The following is a 25,433-nucleotide window of genomic DNA, read 5'->3' as shown; positions in this document are numbered from 1 at the left end:
AAGAGTTCAAGACCAGCCGGACCAGCATGGTGAAACCCTGTCTCTACTAAAAAATACAGAATTAGCCAGGCATGGTGGTGTATGCCTGTAATCCCAGCTACTTGGGAGACTGAGGCAGGAGAATTGCTTGAACCCAGGAGGCAGAGGTTATAGTGAGCCAAGATCCCGCCATTGCACTCCAGCCTGGGCAACAAGAGCAAAACTCCATCTCAAAAAAAAAAAAAAAAAAAAAAATTAAGTTAACATACTTTCCTTCTTGTTCACTACAAGTTATTTGTTTTGGATGAAAAAGTAAAAGGCGCTTTCTAACTCCGCTGCGGCCATGGCTCCAGTGAAAAAACTTGTGGCGAAGGGGGGCAAAAAAAAGAAGCAGGTTCTGAAGTTCACTCTTGATTGCACCCACCCTGTAGAAGATGGAATCATGGATGCTGCCAATTTTGAGCAGTTTTTGCAAGAAAGGATCAAAGTGAACGGAAAAGCTGGGAACCTTGGTGGAGGGGTGGTGACCATTGAAAGGAGCAAGAGCAAGATCACCGTGACATCTGAGGTGCCTTTCTCCAAAAGGTATTTGAAATATCTCACCAAAAAATATTTGAAGAAGAATAATCTACGTGACTGGTTGCGCATAGTTGCTAACAGCAAAGAGAGTTACGAATTACGTTACTTCCAGATTAACCAGGACGAAGAAGAGGAGGAAGATGAGGATTAAATTTCATTTATCCAGAATATTTTGTATGAGTTCTTGAATAAAACTTGGGAACCAAAGAAAAAAAAAAAAAGAAAGAAAGAAAAAGTAAAAGGCTATTAGGAAAGTTTTATTATGAACACAATTCAGAATTGCTGAGTTTAGTATAAGGTCATTTTTGTTTTCCATCTCTTCTGATCTTATGTTTATGAGTTTAAACAGTATAAACTTTAGGAACTCCTTATATACATGGTTTTTCTTACCTTGAAACATGTATGTATAGGCTCCTTATGCATATGTTTATGTCTTAAATATATTTTTAAGGAAACAGACACTGTGGAAAGATTCCTATTATAACCCAAATGGCTGGGCGCGGTGGCTCACTCCTGTAATCCCAACATTCTGGGAGGCCAACGCAGGCGGATCACCTGAGGTCAGGAGTTCAAGACCAGACTGACCAACATGGAGAAACCCCATCTCTACTAAAAATTAGCCAAGCGTGGTGGTGCAAGCCTGTAATCCCAGTTACTCGGGAGGCTGAGACAGGAGAATTGCTTGAACCCAGGAGGCGGAGGTTGTGGTGAGCCAAGATCGTGCCATTGCACTCTAGCCTGAGCAACAAGAGCGAAACTCCATCTAAAAATAAATAAATAAATAAAAATAACCCAATGATCTCTCAAACTGCCAATGTCTTCATATCACTTTAACAAAATTCATATTTAATAATCTCAAAAGGCGATGTGTAAACCATCTGATGGAGAAATCTTACAAAGTGAAATTAAAGAGCATTTAATAAAACTAAGATGTTGAAGATTAGTATTATTTGTAGAATACTTGTCTTCAGAAAAGAGAGTCAAAATGTTTGCCATCTTTTCATGAGGTGCTTAGAAAACAAGATTTCTGAAAAACAAAAGATTTCCCAGGTAAAAGTAAAATGTTTTTAAAAATGTAATTAAACAAAAACTGTATATAAGTTTTAAATATATATTTTCTATTCTACTGTGTAATGACAAGGAATAGGACCCCTTTTCTTTCTACATTGTAATATTATTTCTATGGATAGAGACTCAGTTCTGATTTAGTCTTCCTATTTAGTTAGGTAGGATTCCAAGTGTACAGTGTTGATTTTCTTTTTATATACAAAGGGGTCATCAAGGGAAGTCTGGACATCCAGCAGAGTAATGGAGGATATATTAGTAAGAGTTTTCCAGAGAGACAGAACTAATAGGATGGATGGGTGGATGATGGATGGATGGATGGATGGATGGACGGACGGGCAGACGGACGGACAGATGGGGAATTGGCTCATGCAATTATGGAAGCTGAGAAGTCCCATGACTGGCCATCTGCAAGCTGGAGACACTGGGATACCGGTAGTGTGCCTCAGTCCAAGTCCAAAAGCCTCAAAGCCAGGGAAGCCTTTAGGGTAATTCTCAGTCAAATGCCAAAGACCTGAGGACCTGGAGGGGTTCACTGGAGTAAGTCCTGGAGTTCCAAGTCCAGAGAGCCTGGAGTTCTGACATCCAAAGGCAGGAGAAGAAGAGTATCCTAGCTCCAGGAGGAGAGAGGAAAGCTTTTTTTCTCCTTTTATGTTCTATCTCGGCCCTGCAGCCCAGGTAGATTGGTTGGTACCTGCTTACATTGAGACTGGATCTTCCCCACTCAGTCCACCAACTCACATGCCAATCGTCTGTGGAAACAGCCTCAGAGGCATACCCAGAAGTAATACTTTACCAGTTCTGTAGGTATTTTGTAATCCAGTTACATTGATGCCTAAAATTCACCACCACAGAAAGAAAGAGCAATTAACTAAGAGTAAGAAGACCTGATTTTTGGCTAACACGGTGAAACCCCATCTCTACTAAAAATACAAAAAATTAACTAGGTATGGTGGCGGGCGCCTGTAGTCCCAGCTACTTGGGAGGCTGAGGCAGGAGAATAGCATGAACCCAGGAGGCAGAGCTTTCAGTGAGCCAAGATCCTGCCACTGCACTCCAGTCTGGGTGACAGAGCAAGAGTCCATCTCAAAAAAAAAAAAAAAAAAAAAGAAGACCTGATTTTAGTTCTGTCCCACCTCATACTATGGTAGCCCTCAATTTCCTCATTTTGTAAAATGAGGATAACAACTGCTGTTATGTTGCTGTGAGGTGGACTGAATAGAATCAGAAAAAAAAAAAAAAAAAAACTTACCTTTCCTCAGTTAGTTGATGTACTAGCTGAAGAATAATAAATAGTGCCCCCTTTCTACTAAGGATTGAGAAGTGTAATTTTTGCATACTTGTTGGTTTTATCTAATCCAGAGAGAAAAAACAACTTCCAATAGTGTGGTAAATCCTTGAACATATTTGACATGGTTGTTGAAAAATGTATAATTGTGTAAGTGTCTGATTTTGTATGTTAACCTGATTTTAGAGAAGAAAGACACAGAAAGTGAAATATGGCCAGGGAAGTTGATACATAAAGGCTAAGAGAGATAATGATGCTGCTCTGCCAGGGCCTGGAAACTTGAGCATCCTAAACAAACTGCATAGTACTAAATTGCTTGTGAAAGGGCTGAATCAGTCCTGCTGTGATTTGAACTTTTGGCTCCTGAAAGTCTAGAGCAGGCTTGAAAATAAAAATAAAACCCTTACCTACTTACTAGGTTGTGTTTCAGGCCCTCTACTGAATTCTGTGTATGAAGGAGGTATCTATCCAAAGAACAAGAGGCAGCAAGAGAGAGATGAAAAGGCGGTGAAAAGGAGTCTTAAGGGCTGCTCCTTATTTAGTGAGGGAGTGCTCCTAGGGAAAAAGAACTTCCATCATTAATGTATTGATTCTTTAAGGAAATATTTACTAGAGCATAATGTGTGTGTGAAAGAAAGATGGCCTTAAGAAAGATACAAAGTGATGTAGTGCAAAGGATCAGTCATCTAACCAGGATGTATTTAGTGCTTACGACCCGCATAGCACTGTACTAGGCTATATAAAGTCCACAAAAGAGTTACAGTGTCTGATTTGCTCCAGTAGAGAGATAAGTTATATAGGCAGCAATTAGAGGACAACAAATAAATATGCTCTAATTGTTGTCTATGTAAATATGCATTATGTGCCACAAAATAGAGCATAGAAAATAAGACTTCGAATAACGTAATATAGATTATAAATTCCAGAGGACTTAGAAAAGTGTCACAGCATACTATAAACCAGGAATTGATCACTGGACTTAATCAGAAGACGTAGGTTCAAATCCTAGCTCTGACACTTAATATGTAAGTTTGGGTAGGTCCCTTAATTTCAGAGCCTTCGTTTCCTCATCTGTAAAATAAAGCTGATAATCCTAGCTAGCTCTCCTTACCTACACAGGATTTTAATTAGAATCAAGTGAAGATGGATATGAAAACACTATAGAGTTTCTGATTATTGAAAGAGCTGAGAATTAAACTAGGTCTTGAAAAATATGTTATACGTGGAAAACCTGAATGGCTGAATAGAAGTGGTCTCAGAATGGGAACAATTTAAACATAGGAGAATAAGACTTGGGCCGGGCACAGTGGCTCACGCCTGTCATCCCAGCACTTTAGGAGGCCACGGTGGGCAGATCACCTGAGGTCAGGAGTTCGAGACTAGTCAGGCCAAAATGATGAAATCCCATCTCTACTAAAAATACAAAAATTAGCTGGGCATGGTGGCACACACCTGTAGTCCCAGCTACTCAGGAGGCTGAGGTATGAGAATCATTTGAACCTGGGAGGCAGAGGTTGCAGTGAGCAAAGATCATGCCACTGCACCCCAGCCTGGGGTCAGGAGTTCAAGACCAGCCTGGCCAAGGTGGCAAAACCTCGTCTCCACCAAAAATACAAAAATTAGCCAGGGGTGGTGACTCAAGCCTGTAATTCCAGCTACTCAGGAGGCTGAGGCATGAGAATCAGTAGAATCACTTGAACCCAGGAGGCAGAGGTTGTAGTGAGCAGAGATCACACCACTGTACTCCAATCTGGGTAATGGAGTAAGACTCTGTCTAAAAAAAAAAGAAAAAGAAAAAAAACAAACAAACCTAAGTATAGCAAAAATTTGTTTTGAAAGGTAGTTACACTGATACACTGATTATGTTAGAGAAAGGATGAAGTTGAGGATTATATGCCATAATGACTGGATTGTATTAGGATTTGAATTATGGTGGATCTGAAGACTAGAACGAAGAGTTTAGACTTGATCTGAAAGGGAATAGAGAAGTATTTGGGGAGTTTGAGTAGGGAATTAGTGTAGAAGTTATTTAACTCGTTCGTTTTGATAATCAGCATGTAACATAGTGCCTGGCATACAGGTACTGAAGATTAGTCAAACTGAATTTAGTTATCTGTCAATAATATGTAGGATGAATTGGACACATCTGATAAGCCTAGAATCTAGTCTTCTTATCAACTCAATGTTAGTCTGATTCATCCTTTTCTTTAACTATAACAAGGAATGATAATACCGGCCAGCTAGTAGATTTATTTTAAACATCAAATAAGATGATGGTGATGCCATCATCATTCACAAATACATTAAATGCCTCCTTCATGTAGAATGTTGTGTAAAAACTACGAAAACAAAAATATCTTTAGATATAAGTGCTTTAGAAAATGTGATGAATATAAGTTTGAAATACAGAGTTCTAAAGGATCTGGTAGCAAGAGGATGGTATATAGCAGCCAAAAGATCATCTTACTGCTATATTTAGTACCAGGTTATGTCCCTATTATTGTCAGAACCTGCTAGGCATCAGTAGGATCAAGTAGAGAAGAAAATACCAGGTGCAGTCAGGTATTTAAGGGCCCCAAGAATTCTCCCTGTTGGCAATAGACCTTTTCAGTTTAAACCTGTAATGAACCTCCATCATCATGGAGACAATATAGAATACTGTTTAAGAAAGAAGGTTATGGAGCCAGAGTAACTGACTGGATTTGAAATACTGCTGTATAAGCTTAGGCAAATTATTTAACCTCTCTGAACCTCATAGAGATAATAATAGAATCATAAGATTGTTTATAAGAATTAAGTGAGATTGTGCATTTAAACTCTATTTTTTTATTTTATTTATTTATTTATTTATTTTTTTACAGAGATAGGGTCTCCCTATGTTGCCCAGGCTGATCTCAAATTCCTGGGGTCAAGGGATCCTCCTGCCTCAGCCTCCCAAAGTGCTAGGATTACAGGTGTGAGCCACCACACCTGGCCATGTACACTCTTAATAGAGCACCTGACACACACTGAATGTCAACCCAAAAATTTCAGTTATTTTATTTTCAAAACCTTCTTGGCTCCTTTAGCCTCCATTCTACGTTACTCCCAAAATCACTTCCCATTTTTCTATCTCTGTCTTACTACATTCTAGGACACTGATGGTATTAGGCATTTGGTTCATTCAACTATAATAAGTTCTACAGCATTATTATTGAACAGATCTTAAAATATCTTCTGAATTTATAGAAAAGCTCCAATATATTCCTAAAATAGAAGTAAATAAATAATTTTAAAATCTTCTGAATTTAATATTATATTATCTTCAAAGTAGCTTAACAATTACATTTACCAGCCAGGCATGATGATTCATACCTGTAGTCTCCACACTTTGGGAGGCCAAGGCAGGAGGATCACTTGAGCCCAGAAGTTTGAAACCAGCCTGGGCAACATGGCAAGACCTCATCTTGATAAGTGTGGTGTCACATGGCTGCGGTCCCAGCAACTTGGAAGTTGAGCCAGGAGGACTGCTTGAGCCCAGGCGGTTGAGAGTGCAGTGAGCTGTGATTGTGTCACTGCACTCCAGTCTGCATGACAGAGCGAGACCCCGTCTCAAAAAAAAAAAAAAAAAAAAAAAATATTTACATTTATCTTGTTATAGTCTAAGTAGTTCTTTGGAAATAATAATCCATAATATATTTCCTCATAATGTTTTTCTTTCTTTCTTTCTTTTTTTTTTTTTTTGAGACGGAGTCTCGTTCTGTCGCCCAGGCTGGAGTGCAGTGGCCGGATCTCAGCTCACTGCAAGCTCCGCCTCCCGGGTTTACGCCATTCTCCTGCCTCAGCCTCCCGAGTAGCTGGGACTACAGGCGCCCACCACCTAGCCCGGCTAGTTTTTTGTATTTTTTAGTAGAGACGGGGTTTCACCGTGTTTGCCAGGATGGTCTCGATCTCCTGACCTCGTGATCTGCCCGTCTCGGCCTCCCAAAGTGCTGGGATTACAGGCTTGAGCCACCATGCCCGGCCCATAATGTTTTTCTTTATAAATTTTCTAGTTTATTTCCATAATCATATTTTACTTTTCTAATATATATATTTTTAACTTTTAATGTAACGTGTAAAAGATGGGGTATAGAACAGGAAATTGGGCCCTGAGTTAATTTAATAGATCATGGAGTAGCAGGAGACACTAATAATGAACAGGAAAATAAAAAGCTAAACTCTTTATGAGGGCAGTTTGACAATATCTACCAAGTCCTAAGATGTTTAAAATATTTCAGACTGCCAATTCCACCTCTAGGTATTGATCCAACAAGTATATTCACATGTATGCACAAATATTTTTTTCAATATCCCTGTCATGACATGAACAAAAATTATACAAACACATGTTCATAGTGATATTGTATACAATAGTAAAGACTGGAAACAACTTAAATGCCCATAAGTAAAGGACTGTTTAAATAGATGATATATGATTGTACAATAAAATGCCTTATATTCATTTGAAAGAATGAGGGAGATTTACAATAACATGGAAAAATGTCTAAGGTATAGTGATAAGTAGGGGGGAATGCAAGCAGAGTAATATGTATAATTCTGTGTGTGTGTGTGTGTGCGTGTGTGCGCACGTGTGTGCTTCTTAAAGAGCAGCTACAATCTATTGCTGCTTGTGTATACAAGCAAAATTTCTGGAAATATTAATAACAATCATCTCTGGGAGTAAGATGATGAGAATGAGAATGGTGACTTTTATTTTACCTTTCTGAATTCTAAAAAGTGATTTAAGCATTCAGTATGTGTTAATGTTATTTAAAAAACAACTAGTTAAAAAAATGTTTCATCTCTGAGAAGTCTGAAAAAAAGAAAAAGAAAAAATGTTTAAAGAGATAAAGTGGGGACTAAATGGTTAAATGTTTTGTAAAGTGTGTTTGATGTGAAAAGTGATCTGTAAATACCTATTATTTTTACTAAACAATAGAGTTTGGGGCTTTTGTAACCTGAAGAAAGCAGCATTTCAGCATCTCTTCCTACAGGAACATATGGTGTTTAAGACCATGGGGGGATGAATGCGTTAGAAATCACCTCTCCTACAGTTGATAGGCAGATCTTTTCAGTGTTTTCCATTACTCTTATGGAGGAAAAGTTCTATGGAAAATACTATAAAGGTTCAGTGACATTGTTCAATCCAGTGTTTAAAACTATGGTCAGATATTCTTTTTTAAAAAATTAGCCACATGGTGATTGCAAAACATGATTGCTTTTAAGTGCCTTTGTTTACAGAGTTTGGTTTATTGTATTATATAAAGAATGCCATTGACTAAGTGTAGTAAGATACTTCTTCGTGAAAATTCAGATATTATCTTGAGAGTTTTGTCCTAATGTTTTACACATAAGGAGACAGAATGTTGCATTACTCTGTAATTCTAAGTGTTGGTTTTCTTCCTTTTGATACTCAGGGGATTAACTTACCATTTATTTTTCTACATTGAGCCCTTAGAGAAAACATAAAAATACAAATAGGTCCTGTGGTATAATCATTTTTTCTTATGACTAAGTATTTTAAAACTAAAATTACGTAAATTAAAGCTATTACATGAAAGCTTTAAAAATACAAAAATTGAGCACTGCATATTTCACATTACTACAGATGGTAATACTGAGTTAATGTAAAACTACCTGGCAAACAATCATAGTAAAGACTTCCTGGATGAAATGGTGGTACATAGGGGAAATTTGTATATATTTTATTTTTTTCTTTATTGTTATTATTTTTTAATGAGATGGGGTCTCACTATCTTGCCCAGGCTGGTCTCAAACTCCTGGGCTCAAGCAGTTATCCTGTCTCTGCCTCCCAAAGTGCTAGGATTACAGGTGTGAGCCACTGTGCCCATACGGGTATTTTAATATTCATTCATTCGTCAACTTCAGGGTAATGAAAGAAAACAAATATAACTAGCTTTCTATTATTGAAAGCTGATTGACCAATTTATGGATGATGATGATAATAACAATAAAAAAATTTGGTGTTGTTCACAAAGTACTTTTGTCCCTGTATCTCTTTTTTGGAGAGTCTCACTCTGTCACCCAGGCTGGAGTGCAGCAGTGCAATCTTGGCTCACTGCAACATCCGCCTCCCAGGTTCAAGCGATTCTCCTGCCTTGGCCTCCCGAGTAGCTAAGATTACAGGCAACCACCAGCACGCCTGGCTAATTTTTGTATTTTTAATAGAGGAGTTTCACCATGTTGGCCATGCTGGTCTTGAACTCCTGACCTCAAGTGATCCACCTGCCTCGGCCTCCCAAAATGCTGACATTACAGGCATAAGCCACTGTGCTGGCCTTTTGTCCCTGTATCTTAATCAGCCCGTGAGGTAAACATTACCTCAGTTTGATTACCCCAGTTTAAGATTAAAGAAAGTAGGCCGGGCGCGGTGGCTCACGCCTGTAATCCCAGCACTTTGGGAGGCCGAGACGGGTGGATCACAAGGTCAGGAGATCGAGACCATCCTGGCCAACACGGTGAAACCCCGTCTCTACTAAAAAAAATACAAAAAAACTAGCCGGGCGAGGTGGCAGGGGCCTGTAGTCCCAGCTACTCGGGAGGCTGAGGCAGGAGAATGGCGTAAACCTGGGAGGCGGAGCTTGCAGTGAGCTGAGATCCGGCCACTGTATCCCAGCCTGGGAGACAGAGCGAGACTCCGTCTCAAAAAAAAAAAAAAAAAGATTAAAGAAAGTAGGGCTAGGATATGGTTTGCCCATAAACAAAGCAGCTAGAACCTGGAACTTCTGATATCAGCATCATTGCCACTTTCTAATGTTGTCCACTTTAGCTATTTTTCAGATTTGTGGAAAAGCATAGAGGATAATCTCTAACGTTTTCATTTTCTTAGTGAATAAGGTGCACGGTGAGTCTTACCTTCAAGTTGCCAGACATTAAAGCGAAAGAGTAAATTTTTGTGCCAGGCACTCTTTTAAGTACTTTATGTAAATTAATTAATCCTCACAATAACTTCATAAATTAAGTGCCAACAACTGAGCCAAAGACTAAGTAACTGAAATTCATAGCTAATGGTTGCAGTATGATCCAAACCTGGCCTATTAATTCCAAGGCCAGAGTTTTTAACTACTGGGCTCTACTGCTTTGCATTAGGTGACTGCTTATCTTAACTGGATTAAATACATTTTCTCCAGAAGGATGAGATTCCTTTCTAAAAATTTCCCAACTCTCATAAGAACAGATGTAGGCACATTTCCTTAGGGTTTTGTTATCCCATTTTATAGATGAAGGGACTTGGCCAGTCTCAGTTTTTAAGTTACTATGTTAGAACTACAGATTAGGTCCCCTGGCTTATAGCACATTGCTTTTGGCATCAGTTCAAGTGATCTACGCATGTTGAAATTTTGTCACAGCAGCAAAAACATATCTACTACATCCTTCATTTTCATTTCAGCGTACCTTCAGATCTGTCCTGGAATATAGTTAGGTCAGCATGTAAGTCTCCAGTGTTCACTGTTTTACAGTGATTATACCATAAGGGATACATGGATACACAGTAATGGAAGTACTTTAAGCATTTTCTACTTAAGCATTTTTTTCTTTTTTTTTTTTTTTTTGAGACGAAGTCTTGCTCTGTCGCCCAGGCTGGGGTGCAGTGGTTGGATCTCAGCTCACTGCAAGCTCCGCCTCCCGGGTTTACGCCATTCTCCTGCCTCAGCCTCCCAAGTAGCTGGGACTACAGGCGCCCGCCACCTCGCCCGGCTAGTTTTTTGTATTTTTAGTAGAGACGGGGTTTCACCGTGTTAGCCAGGATGGTCTTGATCTCCTAACCTCGTGATCCACCCGCCTCGCCTCCCAAAGTGCTGGGATTACAAGCGTGAGCCACTGCGCCCAGCCGCATTTTTAATACTATTAATGTGTCATCCTACAAAAACTTAATTTGGTCATAGCTAATATTGTCAGGAGCCAACATTTTAGAATATTCACATTTTGAATCTTGAAATGGTCGGCAAATGACATGACAAAGCTAATTTCAAATCTTCCAACTCAAGCAAGAATGTAAAGAAAGGCAGCAATTTTTCTTCAGGGCCTTTTTGCAAAATTTGTTTTTTAGAGAAAGCCCCTTCTGACTTCATGTAGAGTAAAAAAACTAACTTAGTTTATTTCATGCTGCTCAATCTCATTTGAAATCATTTTTGAATTCCCAGATGCATGGGTACAGAGAGCTTGCTCCCTAGAGCCTTGTTTACCGACAGTGGAGAGTAAAGAATTAAATTGAGCTGAAACTAAATTGGGATTTTGACACTCTGCAGACTATGCAAAGAAAAGGAATTTGTTCAACTTTTAAAAACAGGGAGTAGCAGAAAACTATTTTCTTTTTTTTTTTTTTTTTTTTTTTGAGGCGGAGTCTCGCTCTGTCGCCCGGACTGGAGTGCAGTGGCCGGATCTCAGCTCACTGCAAGCTCCGCCTCCCGGGTTTACGCCATTCTCCTGCCTCAGCCTCCGGAGTAGCTGGGACTACAGGCGCCCGCCACCTCGCCCGGCTAGTTTTTGTATTTTTTTTTTTTAGTAGAGACGGGGTTTCACCGTGTTAGCCAGGATGGTCTCGATCTCCTGACCTCGTGATCCGCCCGTCTCGGCCTCCCAAAGTGCTGGGATTACAGGCTTGAGCCACCGCGCCCGGCCCAGAAAACTATTTTCTTAAAGGTGTCCCAGTTTGTAAAGATGATTTAATTTTTTTCTTAAAAAAGCAAGAGACAGGCCAGGCGCAGTGGCTCACGCCTGTAATCCCAGCACTTTGGGAGGCCAAGGCGGGCAGATCACCTGAGGTCAGGAGTTCGAAACCAGGCTGGCTAACATGGTGAACCCCTGTTTCTACTAAAAATACAAAAAATTAGTCAGGCGTGGTGGCACGCACCTGTAATCCCAGCTACTCGGGAAGCCGAGGCACAAGAATCGCTTGAACCCGCGAGGTGGAGGTTGCAGTGAGCTGAGATAGCGCCATTGCACTCCAGCTTGGGCAATAAGAGTGAAACTCCGTCTCAGAAAAAAAAAAAAAAAAAAGCAGGAGATATGTTCTAGCACTTTCTCAATTTCCTATATTGCAGTTCAAAGTGAGAATTTAACTTTGAGAAGCTTTTGAAAAAGCCTGGATAGGGATGTTAACATAGCCTCCTTTGCTGAACAGACACTGACAGAGGTCTTCTGAGGAGAAAGGAAAGGACTATGCACTTCTGGGGCGTCGCTATAGGAACCTATTTATAAAAGACAAGATACATATTTATGAAATCTTTATCTCTGGCATTTTTAAATGCAAGAGATATTAAGTATGAATTGAATAATATATATTTCCTGTTTTTTCAGACAGATACAGATGATTACCATGCCATTATCTGTCCCAAATGGCATCATTTAGTGTTGACTTCAATAAAATCCTCTTTCTGCTGTGTCATGAAAGGAACTGGGAACTGGACTCACCTTAACAGTGCTGTTCTAAAGTGCCTGCTGCTTTTTTTTTTTTTTTTTTTTTTTTTTTTAATCACAGCAGGAGGCTGTAATAAATTACAGCCTGGAAGAAGTTTCAAACTGGCAAGTTTGCCAGATATTTTAAGCAATTTATTTTGGGGTGTATCAGCAGATTTTTTGTTACACTACCATTTGGGTGCCTGCTGACACAGCCTGAATAAATCTTTCAAACATTTTCCTTCCTAGAGATGGATGAAGATGATGAACTCCAAGATCCAGACTTTTCGTTAACTCTTCACTTGCCACCTGGTGCTTTCCTATTACGAGATATCTCAGAAACTTAGATAACACTTTCCAGCGTGAGTTTGCAGTATTTCAAGTCCCTCAAGGTGATTTGGCAACAGCCATAAGTTTTATGGAAGAATCAACTAACGAGTACTTCTGGTTTTAGGCATAAAACTTATAATTTGGATTATTTCATTACTAGTATCTTGAAAATTGCCAAACTTTCCAATGGGAAAGGAGCATGAATATTTATGTAAAACAAAGGCTTATTATTTTCTTGATTATAGCATGTTGAGTCTTTTTTTTTTTTTTTTTTTTTTTTTTGAGGCGGAGTCTCGCTCTGTCGCCTGGACTGGAGTGCAGTGGCCGGATCTCAGCTCACTGCAAGCTCCGCCTCCCGGGTTTACGCCATTCTCCTGCCTCAGCCTCCGGAGTAGCTGGGACTACAGGCGCCCGCCACCTCGCCCGGCTAGTTTTTGTATTTTTAGTAGAGACGGGGTTTCACCGTGTTAGCCAGGATGGTCTCGATCTCCTGACCTCGTGATCCGCCCGTCTCGGCCTCCCAAAGTGCTGGGATTACAGGCTTGAGCCACCGCGCCCGGCGCATGTTGAGTCTTAAAGTGACTTCTTCCTAATTTTAATCTGTTTTCTAATTGGTTAGTGAAGTTTTTAGAAATTATTATTAATTTCTGACTCTAGAATTCCTAAGGCAGCTTCAGTGATATGTATTTTAGTCTAGTATTCAAAAGTGCTGAAAATGCTGATACCTGAAAATATTTGCTGTAGCATAATGAGCCTGGAAAGGTAAAATAAAAGGAAGCTAACTTCTATTGAATGCCTGCACCGTGCCAGCCCCTTTTGTGAGCATAGCATGCAGGAGAGAAAGAGCGCAGTCATATTTTACAAAGAGCTGGTCCCTGGTCAGGTGAAAGGCACTGCTCAGTGAATTGGAAGGAACATGGTTAAGAGCTTAAAACTGTAAAGGCGTCAGGGAATACCGTTTGAAGGTAAAAGCCCTAGATCAAACGTCATAAAACCTGGGTTCCTGAGTGCCATTATTTATAAACGAGGTCATCTGTTTAGACCTTAAATGTTACCATATCTGTAAAGTGAAGATATGATCTCTACCCTGCCTTCTCAACCATGGCTGCACTTTGGAATCACCCGGGGAGCTTCGAAGAATACGTCTAAATCCCACCTTCAAGAGATTCCAATTCTATTAAAGTGCAGCCTGGGCACTGAGATTTTTTAAACCTACCACAAGTAATTCCTATGTGCAGCTAAGGAATTCATAAGGATTCCTATGTGAATCCTTGGATTGGGGGATGGCTAAGAAAGCCCTCTATAGATGTACTTACAAAGATTAGTAGATGTTATCGACAATCTAAATTGTTTTGTTTGTTTGATCATAACTTCAACTGTTTAAAAAAAAAAAAAATCTGGCCGGGCGCCCTGGCTCACGCCTGTAATCCCAGCACTTTGGGAGGCCGAGGCGGGCGGATCACCGGAGGTCAGGAGTTTGAGACCAGCCTTGCCAACACAATGAAACCCCACCTCTACAAAAAATACAAAAATTAGCCAGGCGTGGTGGCGCAAACCGGTAATCCCAGCTACTCGGGAGGCTGAGGCTGGAGAATCGCTTGAACCTGGGAGGCAGAGGTTGCAGTGAGCCGAGATCGCACTATTGCATTACAGTCTGGGCGACAATAGCAGAAACTCCGTCTAATCCCAACAAAAAAAAATTAATATATATATATATATATATATATATATATATATACACACACACACACGTATGTGAGTGTAAGCGTTGAATTTCCACATCACATAGGAAGTCTGAAACAGATTTGTTGCACTTGTGAATTTATGGCCTTTAAACTTTTTAAGATCTGTCAAAAACGGGTTTGAGGTACAATGTATAAAGCCAATCTTTAAGAGGGAGGACTTTTCTGTTGAAACATCCTCCTTTAGAGAAATGCAAGCCTTTCTCGCGCACCCCCGACTAGATTCACTCCCTTACCGAGGCAGCGGTGTCTTGGAGGCCGCCGGATGCCCTAAAGGCTGTGACGCGCGCTGCGGGATCCGCGCGGGCGTCCCGAGATCTGGGGCGGGGCGCTGGCCGGGCCTACCCTCTCCGCTCTTAGGACCCGCCCACCCCGCCGCCCCGGACGCGGGTAGGGGCGGGCTGCTGGCGGTGCCCGTCAGTCCGGACTCTACTGCCGAGTCCCGGGGCTTCGGCGGCTGCCCCCGCGCGACCCGGCGGGCCCGTCTCCACCGCCGGGTGCCCGCACCGCCTGCGCCTCGTGCCGGAGCAGAGCAGAGGCCAGGATGCTGAGTTGTGCACTTTGAGCCGGCCCCATGACCCTAAGCACGTTGGCCCGCAAGAGGAAGGCGCCTCTCACTTGCACCTGCAGCCTGGGTGGCCCCGACATGATTCCTTACTTCTCCGCCAACGCGGTCATCTCGCAGAACGCCATCAACCAGCTGTGAGTCCGCCGCGCGCCCTCCGCCTCCGCGAACGCTCAGAAAGTTTGCTCTTTGAACAGCCTCTTTCCCCAGCATCCTTGGGAGCAAACAAGCAAGCAAGCGAGGGCGAGCGCGCGTCCTGCGTGCCTGGAGGTCTCCGGGCGTCTGGAGGGAAGGATGCTGGGGTAGAACAGTGGGGGGATTCATGGAGGCGGAAAGTGTCCCGGGGTGGGGTTGGACGGAAGAATCCTTTGGGAGAATTTCCGGTAAACTTTGAGGGACTTTGAAAGTGCGAGTTGTCCCTGAGTAGTTGTGGTGACCGAGTGACAGCTGAGCCGTTTGGCACTTGGAAGACTGGGGTGAAGGGTGGTCGACAGAATCGGAAGCGGGAGTCCCTGTGGGTCCTTCTGGTGAGCAGCATTCCATGATTATGGGTTTTGTTTGTTTTAAATAAGTTTCTGTTGCTAGCCATTTACAAAAAGAAAGGCCATTCTTCGCTCCTGCTGATTGTAGTCTGGAGTGATTCCAGAAGGCTAGATTTCGGTAGTTTCTATTTTATCTCCTCCTGTACTACTAATACGTGCTTACAGCCCAAACCTGCATGCACACCTTCATTCACCAAAGTGCAAGTGCATCTTTAAATCGTCGCTGTTTTTGAAGTCTCTAGAGAGTTGAAGTTCTGAGAAGTGTGTGTGCTGAAGCTTGTGGTTAATCTCACCTCACAGTTATCAAGTAGAGGAACTTTTCCTATCTAGGTTCCATCCTTAAATCAATGCAGTGGTTTAAAGTTACTTAGCAGCAGTTTGGTCTGTGTTAGTGTATTGACACTCATTCCAAGTGGCTTCAGAGGAGTCACCTGCTGAGGTTTTCCTAGACTCTGCCCTTAAGCAAAGCTACTGTCTCCCTCCCAGGTCAACTTTTTAATGTCCAACAACAGAAACTTTACATTATCCCTTATTAAAGGTCATGTAAGGTGATTTCTAGATAATCGTACAACTAATTTATTATTTTCATAGTTTGCCCTCCTAGTCTACCAAGTAGAATTAAACTCGTTTGAGTTTCTTTTTTACCCCTGTGTGTTGATTCATGGTGGAGCTTCTAAAAAAATAGAAAAAAATCACAAAAGTTGTTTTACTGCCCTGTACTGTAAAAGCTCCACAATTAAATAAACTGACTGACTGGCATTTTCCGTCTAAAAAGGGGAAGGGACATGGAGTGAATGAGAAGTTAATGGGTAAATAATCTGACACTGATAGCCAGTATGAAAATAATAGTGTTAACAGTACTTTTAAAATGGCAGTGGATTAACAAAATGTGGTATGTATGTAGAGTAGAGTATTATTTAGCCTTAAGGAAGGAGTCTGACATATGCTACCATATGAATGACCTTGAAGATACTATTCTAAGTGAAATAAGCCAGTCACAAAAGTATAAAGACTATATTATTTCATTTATATGAGGTACCTATCTATAGAAGTCAAATTCAAAGAGAAGTAAAGTAGAATGGTGGTTGCTAGGGGTTGAGGGAGAAGGGGTGGGAAATTTATATTTGAAGAGTACAAAGTTTCATTTGAGGAAGATGAAAAAATTCTAGGGATGGATGGTGGTAGTTGCACAACAGTGTGAAAGTACTTAATACCCTAGAAATATACACTTAAAATGGTTAAAATGGTAAATTTTATGCTATGTGTATTCATGGCCAGTAAAAGTAATAGCAAAAACTGCAGTTACTTTTCACCAACCTAATAAGCATAATAAAAAGAATTTAAAAGGGCCTGGTGTGGTTGCTCACACCTATAGTCCCAGGACTTTGGGAGGCTGAGGTGCAAGCATCACTTGAGCCCAGGAATTGAAGACCAATCTGGACAACATAGTGAGACTCCATCTTAAGAAAAATAGAAAAAATTAGCCAGGTGTGGTGGCACATGCCTGTAGTCTCAGCTACTCAGGAGGCTGAGGTAGAAAGATAGCTTGAGCTCAGAGGTTGAGGCTACAGTAAGCCGTGATCATGCCACCACACTCCATCCTGGGTGACAGAGCAAGACCCTGTCTCAAAAAAATAAAAAAGAATTAAAAAGGCCAGGCACAGTGGCTTATACCTGTAATCCCAGCACTTTGGGAGGCAAGAGGATCACTTGAGGCCAGAAGTTCAAGACCATTCTGGGTAACATACTGAGACTCTGTCTCTATGAAAAATTTTAAAAATTAGCAGAGTGTGGTGGTACACACCTGTAGTCCCAGCTACTCAGGAGGCTCGGGTGGGAGGATTACTTTATCCCAGGAGTTCAAGGCTGCGGTGAGCCATGAGTGTGCCACTGCTTGCCAGCCTGGGTGGCAGAGCAAGACCCTGCCTCTTTAAATAATAATAATAATAAAATAATTTTTAAAAGGCAGGGATTCTAAACTTTTTGAGGGGAAAGGAGTTGTGAATCATATTTTCTGGTCAACCACGTCCAGATTGTTTTTCCTACTAGTTAGTGTCTTTGGGTAAATAATTTAACATCAGTTTCTTCCACTGTAAAATGGGGATACAGTGGTTTTTACCCCATAAGATCATAAGAGATCATATATTTGGTAACACTTTGTGAACTGTAAATCTCTACACAAAAAGTTAATTGAAATTAATAACTAATAGCTGCCGTGTATTGACCACTTTCACTGTGCTGAGTTTAATGTACATCTATCTCATTTAATCATCATAGCAACCTTATGAACTAATTTGTTCTGTTTATAAATAATGAAACTGAGGCTTAGAGAAGCTAAGTAGTTGCTCAAGGCCATATAGGTAGTAAATGACAAAACTGTCCTTAGAATCTAGATCTATTTCCTAGGCCACTGCCCTTAACCACTATAAAAATGGTATTTTGTCTTAGTAGTTGCAAGGTCACTTTTGAGACTTGGCAGTCTGAGGACTTATCTTTGACTGCTGAAATCTTCAACTTCCTGAAAAAATATATTTGCTATACTGAGTTTTGCTACTAAGACAAACTTTTAAAGAATTTTTGGAATATTTGTCTTTTATTTTTGTCTCTATTTCCCCACTTCTTTTTTCTTTGTTTCTTGTTTTGTTTTGTTTTGACACAGGCCCTTGCTCTGTCACTCAGGCTGGAGTGAAGTGGCTTGAACACGTCTCACTTGCAGTCTTGACCTCCTGGGCTCAAGCAGTCCTTTTGCTTCAACTTCCTGTGTAGCTGGGACCACAGGCACGTGCCACCACACCTGGCTGATTTTTTTTTTTTTTTTGAGACCGAGTCTCACTCTTTCACCCAGGCTGGAGTAAAGTGGCATGATCTCAGCTCACTGCAGCCTCTGCCACCCCGCCACCCCCACCCCGGGTTCAAGCGATTCTTTTTTTTTTTTTTTTTTTTTTAGAGACAGCGTTTCACTTTGTTGCCCAGGCTGGTCTCATACTCCCATTCTCAAGTGGTCCTCCTGCCTTGGCCTCCCAAAGTGCTGGGATTGCAGGAGTGAGCTACTGTGCCTGGCCACTTCTTTTTTCTGTGAAGAGACTTGCTATAATATTCACTTCTTCCAAACTGTATTTATTATTATTACTTTATAGGTCATGTTTATTTAGCATTTATAATGTTGCGCAGCTCATCATCATTAAAAAAATTATTAGGAATCATTCTGAGTACACTACTAAACTTTATGAACTTAAATATACCCACTGTTAGCACCTAATAAAGAAGTTCTTAATTTGAGGTCCATGGTCACCTAGAGGTCTATGGATTGGCTTCAAAAAGTCAAACCCCTTGAGATTATATGAAAATGTTGAGTAAATAAATATATTTTAAAATCAGATTCTCAAAGTGATCTGTGGTCTCAAAAGAGATTAAGAAGCTCTTTCCTAAAGGGAAGTGTTATTTCTAAGACCTGATTCTATAAACCTCAACTGCTGTGAGCATTTCCCTGTGGTACAGATACGGACATAACAATAACTAGTGGGAGCAGCTAAACAATTCAGATTTAGGGTCCTAAGTGAAGACTGACTCAAAAGATTTTGTATTTGGAGGGGTGGGGTGCCTTGATACATGAGTACACTTAGCCCAGTGGTTCTCTTGTCACTGCTGAGAACCCACTCAAAAGAGCTTTTTGCCCTTTTTCATTTGCTACCCTCAGGTTTGCTGTAGGTTTAGAAACCAAGAAACAAGCTAGGCTGAGTGGCTGACGCCTATAATCCCAGCAGTTGGAGAGGCCGAGGAGGGTGGATCACGAGGTCAGGAGTTCGAGACCAGCCTGGCCAGCATGGTGAAACCCTGTCTCTACTAAAAATACAAAAAAATTAGCCAGGCATGGTGTCACACACCTGTAGTCCCAGCTACTCTGGAGGCTGAGGTAGGAGAATTGCTTGAACCCAGGAGGCAGAGGTTGCAGTGAGCTAAGATCGTGCCACTGCACTCCAGCCTGGGCGACAGGGTGAGACTCTGTCTCAAAAAAAAAACCACCAAGAAACAAATCCTATGTGAATTGTGTTAAAGAGTAAATTGGAGCCAAGGGCAGTGGCTCACATCTGTAATCCCAGCACTTTGGGAGGACAGGAGTTTCCGACCAGCCCAGGCAATGTAGCAGGACCCTGTCTCTAATAACTAGATAGATAAGAGAGAGGATAGATGGGTGGTTGGATGGATGGATGGATGGATGGATGGATGGATGGATGGATGGATGGATGGTTAGATAGGCAGGCAGGCAGGTGTAGTGGTTCATGCCTGTAGTCCTAGCTACTCAAGAGACTGAGGCAGGAGGATTGCTTGAGCCCAGGAATCTGAGGTTACAGTGTGCTATGATCGTGCCATTGCACTCCAGCTTGGGCAATAGCGGGAGACTGTCTCTCTTGTTTTTTTTTTTTTTTATTTTTTTTTTCGTTTGTTCGTTTGTTTTTTGAGACAGAGTCTTGCTCTTGTTGCCCAGGCTGCGTGATCTCAGCTCACCGCAACCTGCGCCCCCTGGGTTCAAGCGATTCTCCTGCCTCAGCCTCCTGAGTAGCTGGGAATACAGGCATGCACCACCATGCCTGGCTAATTTTTTTTTTTTTTTCTTTTACTAGAGATGGGGTTTCTCCATGTTGGTCAGACTGGTCTCCAACTCCTGACCTCAGGTGATCCGCCTGCCTCGGCCTCCCAAAGTGCTGGGATTACAGGCGTGAGCCACTGTGACCAGCCTCTATCTCCTTGAAAATAAAATTTAAAAAAGTAAATAGACCAAAGTGAGATCCTGTGGACTCTCTTAGGAAGGAAAGTTTATGACTTTTGGAGTGTGGGCTTTTGGGCATCTATTTTGGTAATTTCATAGGCTTTTATTACTTTCAACTGTGTTGTATATGATAGGTGAAATTATGGAATAGCTGGGGTATTACTGTATTTTATTGGTAATTATGTCATCATTATTAGATGAAGGTCTACCCTTGCTGCTGTATAAAACTCACCAAATATAGTATTATTTTTTACCTGTCAATGAAGAACATTAATAAATGATCAAAATCATTCCAGAAATAAACTATAGTTACTATTGTACTGTTAAGTGCTAATTCTACTAGAAAATATATATATATGAGCAACCCAGAGAATCATTTGGTCAGACTTCAAGAGTCTTGGATTAGACTGATGAGAATGATCGTAAAAAGTTCATACCCTTTAAGGGTCTGTACATGCATTTTAGTAAAACAAAAACTTGAACTTCTGAAAAATATGGAAGCCTGTATTATTTTTTAAAGAGCTATTATCCAGTCCCTGGGAAGTAGTCACTAAGCAAGGAGCCAAAGTGTTAGTGTTATCATTATATACTAAACAAGTGGCCATTTTTGTGTTCTAAAAAGCTCAGGGAAGAGTACAAAATTGTTAGATAAAATGCTGGCAAAGACTGCCATTTAAAATATTCCTGGCGTGGGGCAGTGGTCTGTAATCCCAGTTCTTTGGGAGGCCGAAGCAGGTAGATCCCTTGAGCCCAGGAGTTTAAGACCAGCCTGAGCAACACAGGGAGACCCTGTCTCTACAAAACATTAGCCGGCATGGTGGTGCATGCCTGTAGTCCCAGCTACTTGGGAGGCTGAGGTGGGAGGATGGTGTGAACGAGAGAGGCAGAGGTTGCAGTGAGCCGAGATAGTGCCACTGCACTCCAGCCTGGGCAACAGAGCAAAACCCTGTCTCAAAAATAGATAAATAAAACTAAATAAAATAAAATATTCCCATTATGAAAACCTCTGATCAAAAAAATCTTGTCTTGAAGCTAAGGCACTGAAACATTGCTTGATTTGCTAATGAGGTTACCTTAAGCTTTTTATACTTGACCTAAAATATTTTTATTTACTTGGTTCATATATGAACTTGACTTCCCAGAAGCATATCAGTGCTTTCTAAGGCTCAGCCTCAACAGTAGAGGAGCATATTGGATGTTCATCCAAAATGTGCCTTTTCATGAAATCAAAAGGTAGAAAGTCTTATTTTTTGTGTTAGTAATAGTAGTAATGCTCTTTCAGTTCCACTTTGTAGTTGTACAAGGGTTTTCACATGAACTCATCTCCAGACTTAAGCTTGCATCAGAATCACCTGGAGGGCTTGTTAAAACACAAATTGCTACCCGCAGTCCCCAGAGTTTCTGATTCTGTAAGTATAGGGTGTGACTGGAGAATTTGCATTTCTAACAAGTTCCTAGATGATGCTGATGATGATGGCCTAAGGACCCTGACTTAATTAAAGTATTCCTCTGAGGCAGATTGGGCGAGTCATCGTCCACATTTTATAGCATAACAAACTAGAGAATCAAAATGCTGAAGTGATTTGCAGAAGGTTACATGGCTTGATGGTAGAACTGAAACTAGAACCAGCGTTTCTTGTCTCTGAATCCAGAGCTCCTATAGTGCTGCACTCACAGTTCTGATACACACATCTTTGTATACATATGTAAACATTTCTTTAGATAAATTTCTAGCAGTGGAATTTCTGGACCTAATGTTGTGTATATGTTAAAAATTTGATACATATTGCCAAATTGCTTTCTAAAAAGGCTTTACTGATTTGCTTTTAACCAGCAGTGTGTAAACATATCTTTCCCTGTATCTTCACCGACCCCAATAATATTAATATTAATAGCAGATAATCCGGGCGCGGTGGCTCACGCCTGTAATCCCAGCATTTTGGGAGGCTGAGGTGGGGGAGATCACCTGAGTTCAGGAGTTCGAGACCAGCCTGGACAGCATGGTGAAACCCCATCTCTACAAAAATACAAAAATTAGCCGGGCATGATGGTGGGTTCCTGTAGTCCCACCTACTCGGGAGGCTGAGGAGGGAAAATCACATGAACCCAGGAAGCGGAGGTTGCAGTGAGCCAAGATCATGCTGTTGCACTCTAGCCCGGGTGACTGAGCAAGACTCTGTCCACAAAAAAAAAAAAAAGGCAGATAATTTTACTGAGCATTTATTGTCTAAGGGACACTGTTTTGAGCAGTGGATGTATTATTTCATTGTCTCTTCTTAACAACTTTATGAGTTAGATATTATCCTCAATTACAGAAGAGAAGAACAGAGAGGTTAACTTGTCTGAGATTATCCAGCCAGGATGCAAACACAGGCAGTCTGACCCCAGAGTTCCTGAATCCCTGCTCTTAAATACCTCTCTATTTACAATTCCCCTTATTACTATGGAGGTTTAGCATCTTTTTATGTGATTTTTCTGTGATTTGAATGTTTGTGCTTCTGACCATTTTTCTATTGATATTTGGCTTTTTTCTTTTTTATGTTCTCTATATATTCTGAGTATGTGGCAAGAATACTTTCTCCTAGCCTATTGTTTGCCTTTTAACTTTGCATCCCATATAAAAGTTTTACGTTTTTATATAGTCAAATTTGTTGTATTTTATCTTATGATTTCAAGATTTTGCATCTTGCTTTTTAAAAACCTCTTACCATTCATCCTCAGGATTATCAAAGTATTATTTTATATTTGTTCTAGCATGTTTACATTTTTAAATATTTAACTCTTTAAAACATCTGGAATTTATTTTTATTTATAGTGTGAGGGAAGAATCTAGCTTAACCGTTTTTTTCCAGTTGGATAGTTATTCTAATACCATTATTTAATACATTCTTACTTCACTAATTTGAAGTGCTACATATATATTAAATTCTTACAGATGCTTGGAGTATACTTCTGTACTCTTAAGTTCTGTTCATGTTTTTCTGTTCATACACCAGTACTCATTTTACTTATTATAGATTTAGTGGACAAATGTATGCCAATGCTTTACCTCCTTGTTAGTATTTTTCAGTGTCCTATTTTTGTTTATTTTATTTTCCAGATAAATCTTAGAATCAGCTTATCAATTTTTCACTTTTAAAAATTGTATTAGGATTTGGATTGAAATTTTTCTGAATTAATTTTGGAGAAAATTAACAGTTTTACAAAATGAGCCTGCCCAATGAAGAATGTGATGTGTGGGTCTATTATTCACTGTTTTTTAAATGTTCTTCATTTAATTGTACAGTTTTCCTTATGGTAATTACACATTTCTTATTAGATATATTCATGGGCATTTTATAAGGTTTTTGTTGCTCTTGTGAATGAGCTCCACTTTCCCATGACATTTTCTAATTAGTTACAGCAGGTGGGTCATAAAACTATCACTTTTGATATTTGCTTTTATATCAGACCATCTTGCTAAAACTCTTACTTGGTTCTAATATCTAGTATATGTTTTTACTTGATTTTCTTGACTTCATGGATGATTATATTATCTGTAAATGCGTTTTGTCTCTCTGAGTGCAGTTATGCACCTCATAACAACATTTTGGTCAATGACAGACCATATACAGCAGTGGTCCCATAAGATTATAATGGAGATGAAAAATCACCTAGTGACTGTAGCTGTCATAATGTCATAGCATAATGTATTACTCATGTGTTTGTGGTGATGCTGGTGCAAACAAACCTGCATTGTATAAAAATATAGCACATACAGTTATGTACAGTACATAATACTTGATAATAAGCAACTATGTTGCTGGTTTATGTATTTACTGTATTGAACATTTTATTATTATAGCGTGTACTCTCTTTTTTTTTTTTTTTTTTGAGACAGAGTTTCGCTCTTGTTGCTCAGGCTGCATTGCAATGGCACAATCTCAGCTCACTGCAACCTCCATTTCCTGAGTTCAAGCGATTCTCTTGCCTCAGCCTCCCGAGTAGCTGGAATTACAGGCATGCACCACCACGCCCGGCTACTTTTGTATTTTTAGTAGAGATGGGGTTTCACTATGTTCATCAGGCTGGTCTTGAACTCCTGACCTCAGGTAATCCACCCGCCTCGGCCTCCCAAAGTGCTGGGACTATAGGCGTGAGCCACAGTGCCCAGCCTATGCTGTACTCTCTTTCTACTTAGAAGAGAATAGTTAACTGTAAAGCTGCCTCAGGCAGGTCCTTCAGGAGGTATTCTAAAAGAAGGCATTGTTATCATAGGAGTTGACAGCTCCATATATGTTATTGTCCTTGAAGACCTTCTAGTGTGGCAAGATATAGAGATGGAAAACAATGATCTTGGTGATCCTGACTCTTTAGGCCTAAGCTAGTGTGTGTTTTTGTGTCTTTAACAAAGAAGTTTCAAGAGTAAAAAAAAAGGCCGGGCACGGTGGCTCAAGCCTGTAATCCCAGCACTTTGGGAGGCCGAGACGGGCGGATCACAAGGTCAGGAGATCGAGACCATCCTGGCTAACCTGGTGAAACCCCGTCTCTACTAAAAAAAAATACAAAAAAACTAGCCGGGCGAGGTGGCGGGCGCCTGTAGTCCCAGCTACTCGGGAGGCTGAGGCAGGAGAATGGCATGAACCCGGCAGGCGGAGCTTACAGTGAGCTGAGATCCGGCCACTGCACTCCAGCCTGGGCGACAGAGCAAGACTCCGTCTCAAAAAAAAAAAAAAGAGTTTAAAAAAAATACTTTTTTTGTTGTTGTATTTTTGGTAGATGGGGTTTCACCATGTTGACCAGGATGGTCTCGATCTCTTGACCTCGTGATCTGCCCACCTCAGCCCCCCGAAGTGCTGGGATTGCAGGCATGAGCCACCAAGCCCGGCCAAAAAAATACATTTTAAAAATAGAAAAGCTTATGGAATAAGGATATAGCCATGTACAGTAGCTTGTGCCTATAATCCCAGCTACTCTGGAGGCTGAGGCAGGAGGATCACTCGAACCCAGGAGTTTAAGGCTGCAGTGAGCTATGATTGTGCCACTGAAGCCTGGGCAACGGAGGAGACCTTGTCTCTTGTAAGAAGAAGGAGGAGGCGGATGTAAAGAAAGAAAATATTTTTGTACATTAATACAATTTTTCTGTTGTTATTTA

At 40.8% G+C, this 25,433-nt stretch overlaps 2 protein-coding genes across 6 annotated transcripts in view; both read left to right on the top strand.

Moving 5' to 3' along the window:
• Window positions 1-25,433, top strand: part of SSH2 (slingshot protein phosphatase 2) — a 314,054-nt gene that overhangs the window by 159,400 nt on the left and 129,221 nt on the right. Inside the window, exon 1 of one of the 5 annotated variants that reach the window (XM_023183935.2) lies at window positions 14,826-15,126. The exons of 2 other annotated variants lie outside the window; for them this stretch is intronic. In XM_023183935.2, the coding sequence (XP_023039703.1) occupies window positions 14,999-15,126 (128 nt within the window). In that variant the 5' untranslated portion in view covers window positions 14,826-14,998. 2 more of the 5 variants (XM_023183932.2, XM_023183934.1) reach the window with 2 other exon arrangements.
• On the top strand, window positions 282-765 carry LOC111520840 (60S ribosomal protein L22). The gene has a single exon (XM_023183937.2). The coding sequence runs from the start codon at window positions 323-325 to the stop codon at window positions 707-709; it is 387 nt and encodes a 128-aa protein (XP_023039705.1). The 5' UTR covers window positions 282-322; the 3' UTR covers window positions 710-765.

The sequence above is a fragment of the Piliocolobus tephrosceles genome, chromosome 16 (genome assembly GCF_002776525.5).
Source record: "Piliocolobus tephrosceles isolate RC106 chromosome 16, ASM277652v3, whole genome shotgun sequence".
Lineage (NCBI taxonomy): Eukaryota > Metazoa > Chordata > Mammalia > Primates > Cercopithecidae > Piliocolobus > Piliocolobus tephrosceles.
This window is presented reverse-complemented; position numbering and strand designations above follow the sequence as displayed.